The 24060-nt window shown below is 37.7% G+C and overlaps 2 protein-coding genes across 5 annotated transcripts in view; one reads left to right on the top strand and one right to left on the bottom strand.

Moving 5' to 3' along the window:
• scml2 (Scm polycomb group protein like 2) overlaps window positions 1-1549 on the bottom strand; it is a 29668-nt gene extending 28119 nt beyond the window's left edge. The window contains exon 1 of one of the 2 annotated variants that reach the window (XM_067585428.1): window positions 1327-1549. The gene's annotated coding sequence lies outside the window, so the exon portion shown is untranslated. The remainder of the gene's footprint in view (window positions 1-1326) is intronic. The other variant, XM_067585421.1, reaches the window with a different exon arrangement.
• Window positions 1550-4765: 3216 nt separating this feature from the next.
• LOC137180128 (cyclin-dependent kinase-like 5) overlaps window positions 4766-24060 on the top strand; it is a 42645-nt gene continuing 23350 nt past the window's right edge. For all 3 annotated transcript variants that reach the window (XM_067585386.1, XM_067585377.1, XM_067585395.1), the window contains exons 1-3: window positions 4766-5174; window positions 7689-8056; window positions 13799-13833. In XM_067585386.1, coding sequence (XP_067441487.1) covers window positions 8020-8056; window positions 13799-13833 — 72 coding nt within the window. In that variant the 5' untranslated portion in view covers window positions 4766-5174; window positions 7689-8019. The remainder of the gene's footprint in view (window positions 5175-7688; window positions 8057-13798; window positions 13834-24060) is intronic.

Raw genomic sequence — 24060 nt, 5'->3', positions numbered from 1 at the left:
ACTTCCAACGCTGCTGATTATTATCTAAAAGATAATCATTGAATACTCAATAAATGATAAAATAAATAAAAATTCCTCTCCAATGATAAATGTGACTTCAAATCCAATGGAGAAAGTTTTTCATTGGCAGGTATGAACCATGTAGTAGTTAACATTTCTCATTTTTGCTTGAAAAATTACTGCAAGCAAAAATGGCACAGTTAATCAATTATCAATCATTTAAAACAAATAAACATTGCTTCCCTAACTTTGTAAAACAAAATGTAACAAATTAATACATCGATATAATTTTACTGAACTGTTATTTATTAAAATAATGTCATCCAATGCCTTTGACACCGATCCAGCTATTTGACTCAGTATTGTCAAGCAATTAATCAATTAAAACTAATACTTTCAGTTCTATTTAATGCTATAAACCATTTGCAATGTATTTAAATTGCAAAGACTTATAAAGAGATGTTTACATAGGTTCACCCTGCAGTAAACCCCTCTGTGGGACTAAAGAGGAAATGTGCCCCTTTATTTAAACATGACAATATTGTGATCATGCTACAAATCCAGACTGAAAAGCATCTTCTCAGCCTCAGCCTAGAGTCTCTGCAAGCAGGCCAGTTTGGAGTAAAAGGCTCACATTAGAGCTGAGAGGCTGAGGGGTGTGAGCCGCTGCAGGGCGTCACCTTCAGCATGTTAACTTAGGATATCCAGCAAGTTTCATCACACACTTATTTCTCACCAAAAAAACAGCTGCCAGCATGTGACATCAAACCTCTGTGTTATTATAGGTAGCATGAGTGTCTCATAAATAAGATATTTGACTTTCATTTAAAAGGATTTCGGTTGTGAGAAAGGGGGAAGAATCAGCAGATGAAAAAAATGAAATGTGAAGAAAAGTGTGTGACGCATTTTCATTTATGATCACATTTTGTGGGCGGGACAGTGCTCATTATATACAGGCTAAAACACTGCTAACGTTACATTTTTTCCAACATCAGGCGTGATACTTATAAGACTGCGAGATCAAGCCAGACGTTTTTTTTTTCTCGGTTGCAGCAGCCTAATCCTCTGCAGGAATCCGGTAAACAGAAAGCAAAAAAAGAGAGAGAGAGAGAGGGGGAAAATCTGCAGAGTTGAATGTAGCTACTGTACGCAGCGAAGCTCTCCGCCTGCACAGAAATACAGTAAACACGCTCCTCTTGCCTTTTCACTGCATGGACACACAGCAGGAAAACTGACCGCGTTTCATCGCAGCGCGGAAGACAAACGAGAGACAAACCCGTCATTTGCAGCACACGAGAGAAATAAAGAGACATGAGCCGTACAAACCGTTTGAACAGTGGGGGTGTTTTTTTGATGGGAGATTCCTCACTTTCTATCAGATGCAAGCCGCCATGTTCGCTGCAGCTCCGCGCATGTCCACCGCGCAGTGCTGTAATTCAGATTTTTTCACTAGAGGTGGGAGAAAGAAGAAAAAAAAAGAGAGAGAGAAAGAGAGAGAGACAGAAAGAGACAGATGGGGAGGAAATAATTCATTTGTCGTTTTATAAACACGGATATTGTCACGTGTTGGGGTTGGATAATAAACTACATGTCGTGTGGAAACGAAAACATGTTGGTTTTTTGGGGTTTGGTTTGGTTGCAGCTTCCTGTTTTTCACGCAGGAGAAGAAGACAGAGCTGATGCACCTGGAAGGTCTGGACGGGGGAATGTATGAAAATGGAAAAATGATATATATACTAGATAAAAATAATTAAATAACAGTCTATTTCTAAATCCCATTAGTGGATTAACCTTAATCATACCGACTGAGGTCCCCGCAGACCTCACAGGTTTACTTTTTGTCATATCTCACAGGTGATTTATCACCAATTATTTATCATTCCAATTGTTCATGACTTTGTCAATCAATTTGTTCCTCATGACGTTTTCTGTTTCTGTTTTAGTTAGTGCTTTTTAAAAATACCAACGATTTGAGGTCCTCGGGGACTCCAGTCAAAAGCACCCAGTTCTGGCTATGTAGTTTTAATAGATGGAACTATTTATTGAGTTAATGTTTGCTATGTGTCCTAATTTAAAGTATCACACACCATCGGGGGCTCCCTGTTAGTTATTTTGAAGGCTTTGTGAAAAGATTGTACTAGGGATAAAAAACTGCAATTTGTATATAAAGTATAATAATGTAAAGTATATATTTTCGTTTTACAAAATATGCAAATTAACTCACTTTCCTGAAATATTAATAACCTGTTTTTTTCCAGATGATTTATGACATAACTAATAATGTTTTGAAAAGAAATATGTTAACATTTTGCTGTGATGGTTGTTTCTTACAGTAGTTTCTGGGGGTCTTCAGGGACCCCAGTTGGTAGTCCTTGTATATTAAATATGTTGGTGGGATTTGGGTTAAATAGTTGTAATAAACCAGTGCAATTGAGGAAAAATAATGAGAATTGATGCAGGATTGATTGATTGATTGATTGATTGATTGATTGATTGATTGATTGACTAACTGATGTAACACCACACATCTAGTGTTAGTTACAAAAGTACTGCATTCACATATTAGTACACATGTATTATCAGCAAATTGTACTTAAGTATCAAAAGTAAAAGTTCTCATTAAGCAGAATTTATTAGATTGTTGATATTGATGCATTAACATGTAGCTGAAGTTTATATAGTACTTTATAGACTGTTGCATAGTTTGATCTTTCTCAGTGTATCGTATAATGTTTCATAATCTTTATTTAGTATATATTGTAGCTTACTACCATGTGCTATATACTGTGACATCACTGTATTTACTGGTGAATGTTTTGTTTATGAATTTTATAAGATTATGTCATTTTTCATAATGTCATCAACAACAGTTGAAATGAACCTTTTAGGCTAATTCTGACTACAATGTTTTATCTTTGTAGACTAATGAGCACTGTTCCTGTCAACGGAATACATCAATAATAAAAAATACATACAATTAATTTTCATCTTATCTCATGTTAAAATGATAATATGTTTGTATGTAAAATCTTAATCTTTAAAGTAACTAGAAGTATAATCTAGTGGAGTGAAAAGTACAATATTTGCCTCTAAAATATAATGGAATACAAGTCTAAAGTAGCATAAAAAGGAAATACTCAAGTACAGTATAAGTACCTCAAATGTTCTTAGTGGACCACAGTACTTGAGAAAATGTATTTAGTTACTTCCCACACTGTTGATTATTATCTAAAAGATAATCATTGAATACTCAATGCTGTAACTGGAAAGTCTATCCATGCCCAATAAGTCCATATATTCCTGACTAAAGACCTCTTCCAAACACATCAGGTTTTCCAGCAGGGAAACTGTCATCTAGTTTCACATTCAACAACAGAATTATCAAATCTTTCAAGTTCTTCTCAAATAACAAATATGCCTTCAAATCTAGGTGAGAAAGTTTTCCATTGGCAAGGACTGTGACCAGATTATCCACATTTTATGAGTACAGCTCAATGACTGTTGTAGAGCTAAATGTAAAATGTTGCATATCTGACAATGCGAGTAAGCAGTACTGTACTTTATTACAGATTTGAGGTACTTGTACTTTAGCAACATGTTGCTTTATACTTTTCCACAACACTCCAGAAGACATTACATACAGCTAAACTGACTTATACAGATAGCTATAAGATTTAAGATACACAATAAATTATCATCTTATAAATTATGAGGCATTTTTATAAATTAAAGTATCCAAAATTAAATAAAATGATTATATTAGCTCCATCTCAGTTGCTGATTATGTTCAATATGATCCAATTTGATAATACATTCTGAAATGGGACATTCTGTATAGCATAATATTTATTTTTATATGTGAATGTTGCAGATAATTCTTATGTAATAGTTATTTTTAATACAGAACTTTAACTTTTAATAGTTTTTTTGTTGTTTTTCACATTGATGCTTTCACTTCAGAAATAATCATCCACCACTGGCTGTTGCACAGAAAAAACACAAAATTATATTCTAAAAAGATGCACCCTAATGAATATTTCCATTTGATTGTACTTTATATTTCTTCACTGCTTTCCAGTGGAATTTACTGATTTATATTTTAAATAAACAATATATCATCTTATGAATTATGATACTTGATAAATTACACTGTCAAACAAAAGCCTACATAAAGTGTCTATATATATACTGTATATTAGTAGTTATAATAACATTATGAAAAGGGCCATTTTGCATAATAAGTAGTTTCATTTTCTAAAGTACAAACTCGACTTGTGTAAAGTATTTTTGCTGATAATATTCCTGTAACTTTATAGTTCAATACATTTTTCACTGCATGGCTTTTTTTCCCCCTTTACTCCACTACAAGGTATTGCCACTTTTATTTCACAAATTAGCAAAAACATTCATCTTCTGCATGCATCAGTGAATACAGCAGCTCTAAATCACACCTGCTTAAAAATATCACAAATATAATGTCGTGATGTTGAGTGTTCACAGTTTTCTGTGATAAAATTGTGGCAGTAAAGAGCCAAAAGCATGGTGTGGAGGTCAAACCCAGAACACATGGCCTTTGTAAGAGAGTTGTGTTTTTTGCACAGCTGCCAGTAGAGCTACAGCACATTTAATGCACAAAAATATTCATAACACCTGCTCATTATAAAACAGACCGAGCCGGTGTCTGTGAATCCGGTGAATTCACGCTGATTTCGCCAATTAGTGCAGTCATGAAGGGGGAGGTGTAGGTGGAGGAGAGTGGAGACAAGCTGCAGGAACATTTTTAATCAGTGACACAACATGGATTTGACCAAAACGGGGGGTTGCAACAGCCTCATCAAGAGCAGACGGAGTTAAAATCTTTGTGTTATTGGGACAGTTGTTAATATGAGGCACATTTAGGCTTAAACAAACAGCGTCCTAGATTTTATTTCCATCCCTAAGTTTTATTTTATCACAGCTCATACTGGATGTAAAACCACTGCTGGAACGCGCAGACGTCCGTGTTTCTATTGGCTGTCCGCAGCGTCGCTCACAGGAATGACGATTTTGCTGCTATAACCAGCTGATGCTGAGGCTACGAACACGGAGCCTCTGAAGAACTGTTGACGGTACATGGATACCCAGTCATCGACGTTATGCCCGCGGATTCGGTCTCATCTCCATCCAGAAATTGAGTGAGTAGGATTTTTTCATCGTGTCACGACGCATAGGCCCGGTGTTCCCCCACCTCTCCACCACCCCACCACCACCACCACCACCCACCCCACTCTGTCGCTCCACATGATGTTTCTTCGTCTTCCCACATCATCATTTTCATGGGTATGATGCTCTATGCTTCACAGACTGAGCTTTCTCACCTCACACAGGCGACACATCACATCTGCAGGTAAAAAAAAAAAAGAAGGGGGGGGTTCATTGGTTTAATAATGGATTGGGTGTGATGGGTCATTTTCTGTCTTTTATGGGGGGGTTTTGTGCGTGCGTGAAAATCTGTCTGATTATGAGTAAACGCTATTTGTGGGTCTTGTTGTGCAACACTGTCGTGAACATGGTCCGTGGACTACGTTATAATGTATGCACTGGTTGCTGTGTAGGCTGAGAAACGCGTGGACAGCGATGGAATGATGGTGGTGGTGCGCTCCGCGACGCAGCGATGAGAGAGACGCAGTTTCGGTGCAGAGAGCAGCATTACTCTCTCTCTCTCTCTCTCTCTCACTCTCTCTCTCTCTCTCTCTCTCTCTTATTTCTGTCTCTCACCTCTCTCTCTCTCTCTCTCCCTCACACACACACACACACACACGCACACACACACACACACACACACACACACACACGAGCACATGCTCTCTCTCTCTCGTGCACGCGGACGCACGCACCTGGCTATTAAATCCATACTCCCAAACTCATGCTTCTCCTCGCATGTGTGCACAACAGGCGTTTGTTGCAAGATTTCAGTCTATCCTATCAATATTTTCAGGACTTTCACAGTGATGTTTTCCCCAACCTTATTTCCATTTACCAGCTGTCTGCCTGACGGGTGCGAGGAGAAGCAGCAGCTTATCTATATCCATTTTTTAGGAATATTTTTCCTTCAGAACAGGAAATAATGCATCCCAGGCTGCTCCAGTTGGAGGCTTTTAGGGTATGTTTGCCTTTTTAGACGTGATAGTATGGATCTATAATCACTCCCCAGTGGCAGCCCCATATCCTTAAATGACGAGCCATGGATGGCCCTCAACATCCACCTTATCACTTCCCCTGGAAAGACTTAGCTGTGTGGAGTGTACACTGCATAGGAAAACGCCCACACAGGCACATGAGCCAAATCAACATTAAAGTGTGTTTGCACGGCTGAATAAATCAAATGTTATACAAATTAAGTTGGACTGACACTGCGAGAAGCTTTGATGGTTCCAATCCAACAGCATTCACATTACAAAAGAGGCATTTATTAGTCGTGGTCAACTTTTGGATTTGTGACAGGAGGAGCTGTGAGCCTTTGGAAATAATTATTCTGAGCATTTTTTTTTCCTGCCCAAAACAACAAAATAGTTTAGCACAGGCATGTAATAATGTTGATACTGAAGGGGAAAAGATTTCAGCACACAGAAACAATTACTATTGTGACAAGCATTTTCTTTTACATTCAGCTCAACATTTTGTGTATGACAGCAACAGAGGGCTGCAGTTAATTGCACCGTGGGTACAATTTAAAATGCAGAGAAACAACACTCAGTCTACATCCATGCAAGTGGCACTGTGATGCTGTATTTAGGCTTTGAGCTAGATGGTAATTTAAGCATGACATGCTCACACTGCTAAATGCTAACATGCTGCTGTTTACGATGTTAAACCATCTTAGTTTAGCCTGCTAAAATGTGCTATTTAGCACAAAAAGTGCATCACAAAAAGTATATCATTAGTTTTGTGGGTGTTTTGTCATAAACTAAAATATTGGACAAAGAGAAATTTTGACTTGATGATGGTGTACATTAGTAGCTACAATTCGTCCTGGGGGACCAAATTCCACCAGAATTCATACCAATCCATCCAATATTTCTCGAGATATTTCACTTGGATCCACAAAACTTAGTAACCATGGGAACCATGAACATCTATATCAAACTTAATGGCAAACATCCAATATTTGTTGAGATATTTTCTGGGTAAGTTTGCTTGTGTCAGTAGATGAAAAGTCAGGGGATCACCAAAGCCATTAGAATTTATCCTCCAGGGAGCATGATTGTCTGTACAAAATTTCATGGCAATTCCATCGAATATTTGTTTAGATATTTCAGTCTGGACCAAAGTGCTGGACTGACCGACTGACAGGGATCCCTTGAGTCACGCTGCTGTCTAAGAACTACAAAGCATGCCTTAATAGTGCTGCCAGTCAGTCTAGATTGTCATCTTTGCAGCACGTCCTCGGCTTCACGTTGAATGTGAGACTGATGGGATGGGAATAGATGGGGTAGGATGAGTGTGTGGAAGTCATGCAAGTCATCCATGATTTAAATGTGTCCTCAAGGAAATGCTGCCTCTCTGTACATCTACATGTCCTAGTTAGCCACCATCTGTGCTAGGGATACCACCAGCATGCTACTTACACAAGAAATCATGGTCAGTTGGACCTTGGAAAGACCTTTCAACAGCATATTTTAACACCTTGCTTGCTTTTGGTCTTCCAGGTACGACTGTGTGGACGTTTGGATAAGAGCACAAGAAGGACAACCCCAAGAAATGGAATAAAAAGAGAGTCAACTGAAACAACTTGAGTCTGAGCCATAAATAAAAGAAACTGACATTTAGAAGCGTAAGGCTTGAAGAGGGGTTGTAGCGTGACGAAGAGAGAAGCTGAAGTCGAAGAGGAATGAAGATGGGGTGTGGTCAGACGGTTGCCACATTTCTCCCAGACTCTACAGTTCACTCCGTACGCCGCCGGTCAAAGCAGGAGCCTCCCTTCTAAAACCAGAGCAGCTTGTTTCACCTGCTGGAGGAACCCCCGCCCTCGGTGATGTGATGAATAAGTTTGAAGTTCTTGGCATTGTGGGAGAAGGTGGGTAGTTTTACACACAAGATTTTACTGCATCTTTTAAGATTGTGAGGACTCCAAGTACTGTTGTTAACCTAAAACTCTGATTGCGGTGATTGGGGCCACAGAGGTCATGTCCTTCATATTTTTCATGGGAATTTGGGTGTTTTAGCAGCCTGAGGTGCAGTTTATATTGTCCAGCTGAAACCTGCACATCACTGTTGCCAAAATTAAATCTTTAACCCTTACATACTGTTCATATTCTGACCCTTCACAGTATGGAGTGGGTCATTTTTGACCCGGCTCAAGTATCCCTATATAATTAGTCTCTATACCAAATTTTGAACCACAAATGTATTTTGCATCCATATACAGTATATCATATCAGTCATTAGTAAATGGGTGATTTATCCTTCATTAATGTTTCAGAGAGCAGAGAGTGTTCTCTTTAGGTTTGACACTATTTGTTTATAGAGGAAATACTTTAACAATCACGGTATATTATGATCTTATGTGATCTAAAACAGGAGAACATAATCATCGTAATTATTTCTATGAATTTTATTTAAAGTGAGGGATGCAACAACATTTTTGAATATTAGGTTCCATTATAAGCATTAAAACCATCAATCATAATAATAAATAATTTTGAAATACTTCAATTTTTGTATATTCTGGGCCACTTAAGGAAAAGTCATGAAATTTCAGACTCAAAGAATGTCATTTAAGGTGTTTTTACTGCTTTCAAATGTCAAAAATGGGTCAGATTTGTTCCGAACAGTATGTAAGGGTTAAATCAACGTTGGCATCACATAGCAGCAGGATTTTTTCAACTCATAGAGAAGTATGTAATCCTTCAAGACTTTCCTCACAAGAAAGACGACAGCATGAGTCATTTGTTTACTGTGAATTCTCAGATTGTGGGAAATAGACAGAGCCTTTATTTTTGCAAATTGAAGACACAACCAAGCCTTCATTCCTAATCAGCCCTGTTTTGTAAGTTATCATATTTCATTAAGAAGCCTCCTTGTTACCTGATCTGCTGCTGTTTTAATCTGCAGGTGATGCAAACTAAAAACATCCTCCATGGTTACCTGTTGTCTTGATAATGTATGTTACACTAATTCCAGCACTACCTCTATCAGCATCTTTCTTTCATCTTTCTCTTCTTTTTTATTCATTAATTATTTCCAGTTACTTCCATTTGGCTCTTTTGAAAGCACAGTTAAGTTACTGTCAATGAAACTCATTTCATTGACAGTTTTGAGTTTTATTGGCTGTAACTGGTAGTAGCTATTATTTGAATACTGGTTTTTATTTGAAAATGTATGGTAAACGACTCAAACGAGCTATGTTTATGTTTCAATACTATTTCAATACTGTTTCAATAATTAAACAAGATTACGCAATTGTTGGTATGGAATTAATAGGCATGTGCATTGGTATTGATTGCACAAGATCAGATGATCAAATTCAAGTTGTTTCAAAATGGAGGAATGGTTTTGGTTAAAATGGTTAGGTTTAGGTACAAAAATGACTTGGTTAGGGTTAGGGAAAGATCACGGTTTGGGTTAAAACAGTAAAATGCAAGAAGAACGTGTCATTTAATAGCACTAAAATGCCCGACATGATGGTAAAGAATGTCCGGTTAGTGGTCTTCAAGAGGTCCGGTGTTGTGTCGAATGCGTACCAATACAACAAACTACCAGTCCAGACCAACAGCCTGTGGACTACTGACATGGGATCCAGTTCCATGTAAACGTGGTGTAAACGTTAAAGCTACTACTTCATTAGTTAGGCAACCTTTGTCGTCATGGCAATAGTAAACACCACGACAATTGTAGTTGCGGTTTTTAAAATATTCTCCCGACTCGCGGTTGGAAACATGACACTTGTGATTGGAGGTGGGAAGTGAACAGCGGTCTCCTGCATCCAACCAACCCACCACCTCTGAATGTGGACATTTGTCACCTTATATGGACGTCATCTGGACATAACTACTGGGTCCGCTAGATGGCGTCTGTTACTCAAACGTAACTATAGGTCGTTTTTGCCAACTGAATTTCCAACCTATACTGTTGTTTTTCTTGTGAGGACAGGCTGTTATGTTACCTGACTACAACAGCTAGTGACCATTTGAATTATTAACTCTTGTCTGTCAGGAACAAATATAAAGGTAGTTTCATGGCGGTATTTTACTGCAAAATTTCTTAGCGAAGGGTGGGGTGAATGGTTGGATCCTAAAATCATGACATGAGAGAGACCACTGTTCATTTCCCATTTCCTGCCAACAGTCAGCGTTGTTTTCTTTTAACTATGACCATGATCTTTTCCTAACTTTAACCACGCAGTTTTTGTGCAAACCTTAATCATATTGCAGGGGGCATTTTAGAAAACATATGCTGTCGATAGGGCTGTTAGCGGTTATTTTGAAAGGCAGTCAGACAACGTTATTGGTCATTTTGTTGAAGGCAGATCCTTCAGTAGATTTGAAAAATCACTGTATTTGAAGATACAATATTTTCAATGGGTAGTGATGAGCTGTTTGTTTTTAACATCACTTATATCATTTTTTTCAGACTTAGTATCTAAACAAATTTTAAGCCAAGGAAAATTAAAATTTTGGTTTTCCTGACCAAATCATTAGTCCCCTCACAGTGTAATTTTCCCCTTGAACATCTAAAATACTGAAGCCCTTTGTGTGTTTGTGAGATCTGAAGAAGAATAAGAGGCTGGCCAGCCCTTGCCTCATGGGAACAGTGACAACATTGATGGCTGGTCAGAAAATGAAATAAATGAGGATCAAATTTTAAGTCTGGTTACAAATGTTCCAAACACAGGTCCCTCACATATCAAACCATCCAGCCATTATTTCTTTCAGTCAGCAGCATCATTTGTGGCTGATTTCAGTGAGCTGGACTGACATGCATCCGTGGCTTCACTCTAATGTGAGAGGACAGAGTAACCAAGTGTTTATTGTACTGTTCATAATTCTCACTAACTGTGTTCTACATCACTGCTTGTCATTGTACATTAATCAAAAAGTTAGAAACCAAAAGAACTGAAGTTAGACGATCAAAGTTTTAAAACAACTGCAATGTTTTTTTTTTTACTTACCTTTTAAATGGACTGCATTTATATAACACCTTTCTAGTTTTATCAACCACTCAAAGCACTTTTCAATACATGCCAATATTCACCCATACATTCATACACTGATAGCAGAGGTTGCCACGCAAGGTGCCAACCTGCTCCTCAAGACCGATAGAGCGCTTTCTATCCAAAGCGCCCCACAATGTTTCTATGCTCACCCATTCACACACACATTGCAGCCATCAGGAGCAATTTGGGGTTCAGTATCTTGCCCAAGGACACTTCGACATGCGGACTGAAGGAGCTAGGGACCAAACCACTGATCTTTCAATTAGTGGATGACCCATTCTACCTCCTTAGCCACAGCCATCCTGTATTATCAGGTTTCTACAAAGCATAATCTTCAGCTTTTACATGTTTTTGTGATTATAGCATCTTGTAAAATTACTCTGATGGCATAACTTTTTGTTTGTAGAACAATTAGTTATTTATATATGTGAAATCACATTTGAAAGTTTTCTTTAAATTATATCCTCAGTGTTTTTGGATACATAAACACTCTGGATAACTTAACAGGTTTATGTTATGGTTATTAGTTTGAATTATTTCAGGATATTTCCTGAGATTTCATGTCTTTTCCATCAATTTAATGCATGCCTCTAAATAAAGCAATATCCCTGAACCTCAGCCAACGCTGCTATGGAGAAGAAGCCAGAAGTGCAAATCAGAGCTGTACCAAATTCAGAACATTTTGTTGCTGCAATTAGGAACAAAACAACTTAGAGAACAAAACAACTTCAAAACAACAAAACACGTTGTTGCATTCTTTCAGAATTAACCCAGAATTTGAAAAGAGCTCTGGTTTAAACCTCGACTGTATTATCGGGTTTCTACAAAGCGTAATCTTCAGCTTCAGCCAAGTGTTAGCAGTGCACACAAAAGAATTATATGCTGAGTTATTGGATTTTACTTACAGAAATCCTCCGTTAACATGCATTAACCAAGTTTTGATCAGTTGGGGGCGGCAGAAACAAGCTGTGAACACAAAATTGACATATTATCACTTTTTAAGTTAAGTTGCTTATACATATCCAACCGATACAGAGCAACAATGTAAGTTCAATATTTACTTTAGCTCTTTGTTGATCTTCAGTAACTCATGAGAGAAATGTCTCGTTCTTAAACATTAAATGCTCCACTTTGTTCACTAGCTAGTGACTAATTTTGTCTCTCTGCTGTTTGGTGCCGGGCAGATAGTGTGCAGTTGGCTTTTAGAGCTATTTTGATGAAAATAGCTGCCTGCTGTGGCTGAAAATGAAGCTGGTGAGAGTGGTGAGAGTAAACTAAAACAGGGCCAAAACAATAACTTAACAGATACTGAAACTCTCTGAAGAGCTGAGGGAAACTGTAGAGTGGGGTGATAATTCTCCGTGGGTTTGTCACTCCGAGCAACACTTTTCATTTGATGAATAGTCATTTGATCCATTGTTAATATAAACAGTTTTATTATAGCAGCTTTAAATTTTATGTACGCATCTTGTACCTTTCATGTTCATCCAAAGCCTTGGGAAGTGCTCCAACCGCCTGTCACCATTGTAAATGTAGAAAATTGTAAAAGCGTTTTTTTTACCTCTAAAAGCCTTAATGTTAAATATAGGCTCTGAGCCAACTGTGAGATGAGAACTATTACATGATTGACTGTATAAATTCAGTCCTCAAGATTATTTCAATTTTCAAATTTGAGGGAGGGGCTTCACTCATTCCTCACTCCAATCATCTGTCCATCACACATAATATCACTGATTTTGACAAACCTGAGGGAATAATGCACGCCAACACTTAGTTATAATGTCTATATTGCACTGATTGGCATAAGCAGGGCTATATATTTGTTTGCTTGTTTGTCTGTGTGTTGCAATGTATCAGACATTTAACAAGACCTTGAACAAGATTTTATCTTGCATGTTAAACAGCATGTTGCATGTCACTGTTTTGTCATTGTCAGGTAATATTTGGCACAAGGGAGGTGCATTAGTAAAAGCAAGAGGGCGTATTAGGGAGACGTATTCCTTCATATGGGATGATTTGTTTGTTGTTGTCTTGCTCAGTTGAATTAAACATAGAAACTGAAAGTGGAAATTAAATGGATAATCAGTCCTTACCTAACCTTAAGTTGCACATGTGATTTGAATGGCAGTTAAAACAGTTTGCAAAATGTGGAAATCAATTAATTTCAAAATGTCCTGTCCTGAAACATGCAAGAAACAGCTTTACAGCTGAAGCCCTGGCATCTTACATATGGAAGATCAACAGAGAACATGACGTGCTTAGACACAGGGACACTGTGTGTGTGTGTGTTTGCGTGTGTGTGTGTGTGTGTGTGTGTGTGTGTGTGTGTGTGTGTGTGTGTTAGTTGTCAAAGGTAAAGGCATATGTGTGCTGAGTGTGTGGGAGAGTGCGTATGCCTCCGCTCCGCCTCACCTATTAGCTGTTGTTTCTCTGGTTGTTCTCACCTACTGCACTTGCACTTGTTTTTTTTTTTTTTTATGAACATGTTTGTCCAAGGTTTGGATTGGGAGGCCAAAACATAATTAAGATGTTGAAACCTAAAAGCACATCTCAGTCTCACTTTTTATTGATCTTTTGTGCCCTTCTCTCTGTTTCTCTGTCCAGGAGCATATGGAGTGGTGCTTAAGTGCAGGCATAAGGTAAGACGACATTTCTCATTCCTGTAGGTCTAACATCACAATCACAATCACCTATATTGGACAAATATATTTACGCATACAAAGAATTTGATTTCTGGTGGCTCACAATGTAGTCACACACAATGATCTTAGGAAAGATACACAAGGACAACAAGCCGAACAAAGATGATGAAACATAAACATATCACTATTATGTACAAGCAACTGGGTGAAAAAATAGATACATACATATAGAAACAACAAGTTAACAATGACATACAATATCTATATACAGGTGAACCTGTTTCTGTAAACTGTAAACAGGATACAGATAGTGCAAAGGTGTGAAGAGTGCAAGGAGTGCTACTGAATGGGTAAAAAAATGATAACTTCATTTACATACAGTAGGCGGTTATGTGCAGTATATACAGCCTGCTCAAATATATATACAGTAATGAACGATATGTATATATGTATATTGCACATTTTGTATTTTAAACTAAAATAAATATATATTATTTGTAGGTACATTGTTACAAGTGGTAGTGTTATTGCACAGCGACTGAGTTAACTGTTCATAAGTGTGACGGCGAGAGGAAAGAAGCTATTCCTGTGTTTGGTAGTTTTGGTGTACAGTGTTCTGTAGCGCCTACTAGAGGGGAGAAGTTGGAACAGGTCATGTCCAGGTCTGCAGTGATTTTTCCTGCCCATTTCCTGACTCTAGAGGTGTACAGGTCCTGGATGGTGGGCAGGTGATATTTGTTGGCATTAGATAATTTATGGTTTGCATTATCGTGATTTGAGGTTTTTGTGTTCACGTTTATTATCACTGAGAGTCTGAAATCATAGAAAAATGAAACCAACAATCACATCTGCATCAACTAGTGGGAAGTATGATGTTACTTTACAATATTGAATAACCTGTTTCCTCATATTCATTGGAAGATTTTAATTGATTATAAATGACATGAACAATAGTGTTTCTGGGACTTCTAAACTGCAACTAGAGAGATGAATAGTGGGTTAACACAAAACTGTTTGGTGGCTGGATTCCAAAAATATGGCTGATGGGACATTTTAATGTCACCAGTTGCTGGTGATGTGCAAACTCGTAAAATTCAGTCACATGTTACTGACCTACTCTCTTATATGGTTTTATGTCACACTGTATGCATGAATTGCGTTTAATGTCAGTTCTAACAGTGGCGCTTCAGAAAGTATTCATATTCATGCCATTAATGTATTTGGTATGCATGAAAGCAAGGCCTGCTGATATGACTCATCTGACAGAGTCTACCATACCTGACTGCATGGTTCCCAGCTCATGTATTGCTGTAACATCTTTCTTTACTTCATATTTCTCTGCAGTGGAAAGCAAAGGCAATGTTTTCAACCTGTGGTGTGCTATGACTTGCAAATCCTAAAGTTGCTTGGTGCATTTTAAAACTTTTAAAACTCTTATGAAAGCTAAGAAAAGTTGATATTCATCAACTTGTCTCTCGTACTGTTTTATTTGTTTCAGTTCTCAGCTAGACTGTAGGAGCTTTACATCCAACTGTTTTTATTCGCATTTTCATTTTGCAGTTAAAAAAAAAAAACGTGTGTGAAAATGCAGAAAATTCAAGACAATCTCATTGCAAAAAAAACGTTTTATGCTTGGCTGAGGTTGAAAAGTTGGTGTGCCGATAAAAGTAAAATGCAACAAAGTGCAATTGAAACAGATTTAGCACCTGATGATACATCAGATCTGTGTGGAGGAATGAGGAAACTGCAATGTTCCTCAAATGAATACATGAAACTAACATGAATACCGTATTTCCATCATGTTGTCTGTATTGTTTTCCACCGTTTGAGATTTGACTGGCGCTCTTTTAAATTTGTCATTATGTCTTGTTGTGCCCTCTTCTTCTGCAATTGCTTAATGGCCCCAACTGGAAAATTAGTGCCATCAGCTGTTTATCTCGACAACCGACCTCCAGATATTTGCATAACAACAGTGGATGGAAACACACATTAATTAGAATTTTCTTTTGACAATTTTCTGTAAATTTGATTACAATTTGTACTGCATTTACATGGAAACCTTTAACTTTTGCTAAGTGGTGGCCACTGTGGCCACAAGTGACAATTCTTGGATAATGGTAAATCCTAAAAGTATTGCACTAATGGCACAAGTAGAGTCATAAAGTCAGTGAACTGACTATGTATTGTCAGTTGTGTAGACATATCTGTCTAAAGTTGGCTAACATTAGCTAACTTTAGCTACAATAAGCAGTCGTGTCAGAGTAGAGCTTTCACTTTTTCAAAAAAGTTCAGTTCGGATGATAGAGAACTAATATTTTTCAAATTAATTTGAACGCAACCCACGTAACCTAATCCTAAACTACATTGTTGAATTGATGTTGACTGGCCAGCCTGGTCTCACCAAGTTACGTATGAATAGCCCACCAATTTCTTATGTCATCTCGCATGTTATCACTACGCATTTTTTGCTTTTTCTGTGTCATTTCACACCATTTAGGTGGTAAATTCAATCTCTAAAAGGGACCTATAGTTGTGTTTGACTGACAGGGGAAGTGACGCATTTCAGGTGACTATTCTATTTTATTTCTCTCTTGTTTTATTTGCATTGTAAAGCACCTTGTAACTCTGGTTTTGAAAGGTGCTTTATAAATAAAGTTTACTTACTTACTTACTTACGTCAATATAGTGTGACTTTCTTTTCTTTTATGAGGTGATTTTGTCTTATTGGGAGGAGGCGGTTGGGTGGATGGATAGATAGTTGGCAAAAAGTTGCTAAAGCATTTTTACTGTCACGTCAGGCATTTTACTGCCATTAAACCGGACATTTTTACCATCACGTTGGAACATTTTTATCACAATTTACTGATTATTTTAACTCAAGCCATGATCTTTCCCTAACCAAGTGGTTTTTGTGCCTAAACCTAACCAATGACGTTGAAAATGACACGTGAAAAGCTTAAAATGCGTAGACATGACACACGAAATGTCCTTTAAGTGGCAAGCTATTTATTTATTGGACTGACTCAAGTGACAAGATAACGTTACTGTGAGACCATTGGATTTTACAAAGTCAACAGTCTTACCTACATTCAGGATTTTTCCATCTACGGCGTAGATTTCGAAATGCTTCCAAACTTTCTTCTTGGTTTGGTGTTATGATTATCTGTTCAGCACAGCTCACTAGTTTTCTCCATTTTATGTTAGCGGAGAGAGTAATAGTAGCCTTTTTTGTTTATTGTGCATGCAGGTCAGACAGACAGTGCATTATAGAAACATCCCTGCTGGAGTGCAAGGCACGGCAGGTTGTGCTTATACATTGTGAATTTGAATTAAAGCAAATCATTACATATTGAATATTACATTTTCCCCCACATTCAAATAGTAGTTCAAATTGAAAATAAAAAGTGTTTTTATTTCTCATGAATTCAACTTATTAATTTCTCAAAAGTTATGGTAATTTTGTTCTTGTCTAAATTATAAAACTAATTCTAAAACTTTTTATTGCTTAGTCATACTTCAAGTGAAAATGTAAACTGCTTTTTACTAACTTACTTCAATATTACCTACTAAATTAATAAATAAATATAGCAGCCCTAAATAACTGATCCAAATTGTTTTCTACATACTAAAAGTGCTACTGGTTGCAGCAAGACAGGAAAATCCCACCTATGACATGAACTTTGTAGCCTTTAAAATAACCTGGTTAAAAATAAAAACCTGTAATTTATCTAGCACTTCATCAATCAATCTTCAAGTCTCACCAATACCATCCAAAGTCCTGTCCAGTCCACAAACTCTCCACTTATATGGAAATGCTGCAGTACATTCAGCAGCTGACCAGACCACAACCTCCCAAAGTGGACAGTTTGTTTTTAGTGTCCAGTGTTTTCTATTCATCTTTTCATTCAGATTTTTACATAAAATAAGGTTGGTTCATGGATGTTTTTGCCAGACTGACTGTTGGATGTTGGATGGCTGGTAAATCAAAGATATTCCATCTTTGGTTGTAATTGTTAGTCATTTTGTCTTTGTGGTGTTGAGGGGTGATGTTTTAACTGTACATTTAAAGCCACAAAAAAGTGACAGGATTCATGGGTGACTATGTTCACACACTTAGCAAATAATCTCAAATTAACTAAAACAACATGGAATCAATCAACTTTGTTGTGATTTAAACACTAAACTGATAATCTGCTTTGATGAGACAGGAATGGGGTTAAAGGCAGATTAGTGCAGCTATTATTATCACCTGTATTCAAGGCCTCATTAATAAAATGATGTTAACGACGGATTTAATCTGAGTGAGAGGAACAGTTACTGTAAAGGTGACCCATCGACAATGCGGCTACTACTAAAATGACACGTTGTGCTTGATAAATCTTAATAAAAAAAACATTAGAAATAAATTCAGAAGTGGAGAATAGTTTTATTATAGAACAAGGTTTCAACTAAACCTCTAAACTTTACCGCCACTACTTCCAAAAACAATATGGTGAATATACTTCACAGGAAGGCAATATCAAAAACGGTAATAAATCAAAAAAGTAGGATAAAAAAAAAATCAGCGACCTTTTTTCCTCAAGCTCTCAAAATACTCAGTGGTAAAAGTAATCCTAGATATACGATGCTATTTTAGATCATCACAGTTATTGTAGATAATGTAGAGTCATGACAGCAGGGGTGGCCAGTTAGACCAGTGAGTCTCATTGTTTTCTTTCTGTCACCACATTTCTGAACATAATATATCGTTCCGAAAAACTCCTGACTCCAAACGTAGAGCGAGACAGGAGCAGGAGGAGTGAGAAGTAGCAGTGGAATCAACAATAGAGGAGACAGAGGAGGCGGAAAGAAATTGTTTAAATGTTTAATGCTGCTGCCGTCCTAATATGTTTCTCAGAGAGCATTTACATTCAGAAAGAGTAACTCTTTTCCATTTTTTGACATCATTATTGTTTCTTGCAGAGCATATGTAGAAATCTCATCAAACATCCTGTGCTTGATAGCAAACAAATCTAGGTTATTATAGGCTTATATATAATAGAGGAAATTCTAATTGAACTGGGGTGAAACCAGTATGAGTTTGTGTCACTGAATTTAAAACTGCCTTATTTAAAATGGTTTAGTGTGAGTGCTTAGTGTTTGCTCCATGGTCCCTTTTCCTATACATGCAATTTGTGCATGTTTCTTTCATTTTAGACCCTTCGTTTGCCCCTTGAACGCAAGTTCTCTCAACGCTATGCTTCATGAAAATTTTAAAAGAGCCATAAATTATATACAGTACATTGAGTGAAATTTTAAGTATGCAAGTGCTTGCAATCTGGAGCCATGAACAAAATGACATGGTAAGCAGTACATGGCGGGCCGAGAGAGGAAATTGCAACCACAAAGAGGCACATAAGGGCTAAACTAAAGGACAATCTGCATAATAGGATGTGTTAACATGCAGAATGCAGCTGACTGTGAATGTGGCAATTTGTTGTCACATTTCCCTCGTCTCATCTTCCAAAGATGTCTGTCGTGTGGGGAACGCTACATGTTAAGTGTTTGTGCTCTGATTAAGGTCTTTGTTGGCTAAAGATAAGTGTCATTTGTGAGGCAAATGTGTCCGTAGTTCAGAGAGGAACAAACATATTCATATAAACATCAACATAAACCATGACCTAATCTTGCATTATTCATTTCTTGCACATTTTAAATCATTCTGTAATTGTAATTTAATATAATTTTGGATGGAGGAGATTCAGAATCTCTTCATGTCTGCATGTTTGCAGAGTTAGCCCCGTCTACCTGCACAGATGACTAATCTGTCTAAACACAAAGGATGGTGGCTGCAAGGTCAGTGGATAGCATGTGTCCAACAGCTGAAACTATACAGTACAGCTTTCTCTTCAGTTGTAGTGTTACAATATGAGTAGCCTATAATTAATACTTGTGGTTTTCTATGGTTTCTATAGTATATAATTATATGATTTACATAAGAAGAAAAAAATACAGAATATATATTCTTTAAGTTTTACCAGTTTAATTTTCTTTGATTTTATTTGCACATCATTTTTACACAGCAAAGCTCAATTTTTAAAAGAATGGCTGTTTAAAAGTACATTTTTACAACTTTTTGGGGTGGGTAGAGGGGCATTACAATATTGCTTGTTTGCTTTTTCAAATAATATTAATTTTATAACAGAAAGGAAAACTCTTCAGGAAGAGCAAGGAGAGAATTTATATTCAAAGTCTTTATTTAGCAGAATGGTTTCGACCTCACAGGATCTTCATCAGGGGAGAAACAGTGAAAAAAAACACTCAGACTCAGGGTTAAAAACCTAGCATTAGGCCAAATGTGTGCTTTCTTATTTACAGTTTGTAGGTTATACACACAGAAACAGAAAAAAATGAAATTAAAAACCAGTTAACATGTTGTAGGAGCAATTTACTTACTAACAGCAGTTAGGCCGGGTGACCACATGCAGCACATCCAGTCCTGTCTTCATTGTGAAGTCGCCCGCTGTGAAAAAAGCACAAGTAACTCTTGGATGTATTGTTTGCGAGCTAGTAAGCTAAGATAATTTTAGAAGTATTTTTCCTCTTTTGGTGAAGGCTGGCTGTTTCCTTCTGCTTCCATATTATATTATCCATATAAGCTAGGCTTCCCACATCCTGGAGCCATCTCTCAACTCATTAAGAGTTAAATTAATCTACAGTCAAACAACCAAAATGTCAAAACGTTCTAATACTTCCTTAAAGATACAGCTCTGCAACTCTATAAGATATTTTAGCTTGTTGTTGTGGTTTTACAGCTTGCATGTTTACAGTATTCTTTAGATTCACAGTTCTCATCAACCCCATATAGGAAGCAGTTTCCAACAAAAAGTTCTGATAAAACTACATTACACTACCTGCCCATTAACGCTGTGACTATAAAAATTAGCCATCACATTTTAAAACTGTGCCCTTGTGTTCAAAAACATCTGACCTCGTTACTCTGTAAACTGTTTTTGTGTGTGTACCACAGCTCAAGTAAACCGAGCCAGTAACATTTTAGGTAATTGAATCAGCACTGCAACAGTAGTTATTGTTTCCTTATTGTTAATTTTTCACTCTTAATCTCCTTTTGATTCTATGGAGCAATTTCTGCAATTTTTCACATCATAAAAATGTAAATACCTACCGTCAAAATGTAGTTACGTTAAACCAGGTATCCTTTCTGTTGCGCAAAGTTACTAAGAAGTGACATGTGACATGTTCTCCACTTGTATAACAGTGTAGGGGATTCATTTTCACATGTAGAGCCAGAGAACCAGACCATGGTAATAAAAGCTTTTTAGCTTTGCTGTAAGAGAGCAGTTATTTTTACTTTTCTCAGCTGGAAGGAGGGCAAAAGAGAGAGAGAAGCAATGTGTGTGTGTGTGTGTGTGTGCGTGTGTGTGTGTGTGTGTGTGTGTGTGATGGAGAGGAGGAGGTGCAGAGGGAGGCATTGAATACGGAGACTATGCTGATGGTAAATGGGTCACCCTGTTATATGGTTGTTATATACCTGTATATGGTTGAAGAAATCATGGGAAGATGGGGTTGGAGACTCTGAGCACTGGGTTAACCTAACCAGGTGACTCAGTAGAGACTCCGACTGTACTAACAAGCAATGAAATGCATTTAAAATGTGCATGTATAAATTATGTATACTTTACAGTACGGTATGCGTTTGAAGGACCATTTAATTAGCCAAACAAATGTGTGCCAGCGTTTATGCAATGTTCTGCCACTTTATGCAAGTGTTGTATTAGCGTATGTGGGTGTGTGTATGGAGGCTTATGTGTTATCTTGAATTTGTGTTTTGGGAGTGACAATAGCACAACCTACACGCTAGCCAGTGTTTCCTGGTTCCTATACAGTATCTCTCACCGCTATGCTGTAATGTAGAGTTGAAACTAGTTAATTAATTAGTTTATCAACAGAAACATAATCAGTGACTCTTTTGATAATTGAATAATTGTTTAAGTAGTTTGGGCAAGTAAAAAAAAAACAAATATTTGCTGGTTTCAGATCCTCACTGTGAGGATTTGCTTGGTTTTCTCTGTTTCACACCTTTGCAAACTGAATGTTAATTTTGACTGTTAAAAACTGGTAAAACAAAATTAGCAGTTGGAAGAGACTCTAGATACAGTTGTGATTACTCAAAAAAAAAGTATTCGCACAGTAGATAATGCATAATGAATGCATAATGAAAATAATTGTAACTGTAACTGTCGGCTAATAACACAGGCCTTATGTTAAAATGGTACACAGGCACACTATGAACACTTTTTTTTTCTTGACTATACAGTCAGATTTGGTGGAAAATCAAATCAATTAAATAAAATCTTCATTGTCATATGCACAGAGAACAGTCAGTTGGACTGATCAATGAAATTCTTACTTTACGCTCCCTAAACCGACAGTGTGGAGCTTCTGTCTCTCCCTTCTGGCAGTACTTACCTGGATGTAACTACAGCTCTATGAGTTCATGCGTGAGCCGGTTCCCGTCACTACTGTTGTGGCTGTAAGACAGTGGTAAATTGTTCTGAGCGTCACAGCCCCCCGTGAAATGACTTGTTTCAATATCAGAATTTGATCCATTCACTCCAAACTGCATGATTAAATTATGATGTCCCTCAAGTTAGCAGCGGGCTAAACTGAAAGTTAGCCGGTGTAGCCAGAGGATGTCTCTGGTGCACATGCTCTATTGGCACCCTTCAGCTCTTTCAGCTCTGGCAAAGCAATCATTGCTGGTTGATGTAAAACGCATCACTACCGGTGCAACAGCGCGGGAATGTCGCCACAGACACCAGATTAAAAACTCTGGTATACTGTGAAAAACCTGGTGGTGATAGGCTTAATCAGCATTGTGTGAACTCGTTTGGCAAGGGCTTGAATGTAACAGACGTTCATTTATATGTAAAAGTCCCGCACTCCAGCTTTAAATGTAAGGCACGCACAAAGACGTCTGCCGGGGGGACAGGGGGGTGTGATGAATTAATGAGTCGAACAGATGATGAATTAATGAGTCAATTTATGCTGAGGATGAATGAGTCAGCTGATCAGCCGATCTTTAATGTGATCCACCTGAAGAACTAATGCAAAGCTCCGTTTTCTGTAGTGCTCTTTACTTGATAACAGCTGAGGGTTTTTACTGGTTATTCAATAACACGTCACTGTGTACATCGCATGCTTACAACAGAAATTTAAAAAGGATTCATTCCATTGATTGTATTGTAAATCGAATAGCTACGGTATTTTGGGACAAGGAGTAGCAGAACAGACAAACACACTGGTTGCCAAATGCCGTTAAAACCAAAAAGAAGAAGAAGAAGAACAGACATATTAAAAAATAAGTGGTTGACCTTATCTTATCTGGACCTGCTCATTTCATCAGCCCAATATTAGCAAGCCTGAGGCTATTTATAGGTGCGCTGACTCAACAGTGGAGGTCAGTAACACCACACATGAGTAGGGGTGGGGAGATCGATTCTAAGATGCATCCCAATGCAGACGTGGACGATTCTGCATCAATTCAGAAAAGTCAAAAATCGATTTTCTGAATGTTACTTCATAACGTGATGTTTATGGAACAAAAAGGCGAAACTCAACTGCAAGGGTAGCACAGCACCTGCACAGTCTACAGCATGCCCATGCTAGAGTTCATCTTCACAAAAGGCAGCAGTTGATTTAATGAGTAAATAATTACCTTTGCGAGACAAATTTGAGGTCATAGACTAATGTTAGCGGAGCAGAGCAGCAAACTTCAGCAATAACAAACAAGACCAGCTGACCAACACACACTGCAGCATTAAACTACTTAAACCAAGGCGAAGAAAATGAGTTGGTGCTTAGCCTGTTTCACCTCAAAAACCCTGTACCCGCTCAGCGTGTTAGCCAGCGATGCCTTTCCCCGGAGCTAACGGTGCAGCAGAGAGGCTGCTCTCCACTGCTGGAGACATGACGTTAATAACAACACAGCAGAGCACTCCGCCTCCCCCTCATTTTGTTATTCTCATACAGGCAGAAGACTGTAAGATGCTTTCACATTAATTCATTAATTCATTAATGCAGTTAATGAATGTGGCTGCGGACCATTTATCTTATCTGCCAGTTATGCCAGTTCCCCCCCTCACCCCCCATTTTCTATTCATTCAATCAAGAATCGATTCTGAATTGAATAATGTGAGATTCTCAAAGATTCCCACCCTAACA

Source organism: Thunnus thynnus, chromosome 1, assembly GCF_963924715.1.
Source record: "Thunnus thynnus chromosome 1, fThuThy2.1, whole genome shotgun sequence".
Classification (NCBI taxonomy): Eukaryota; Metazoa; Chordata; class Actinopteri; order Scombriformes; family Scombridae; genus Thunnus; species Thunnus thynnus.
This window is presented reverse-complemented; position numbering and strand designations above follow the sequence as displayed.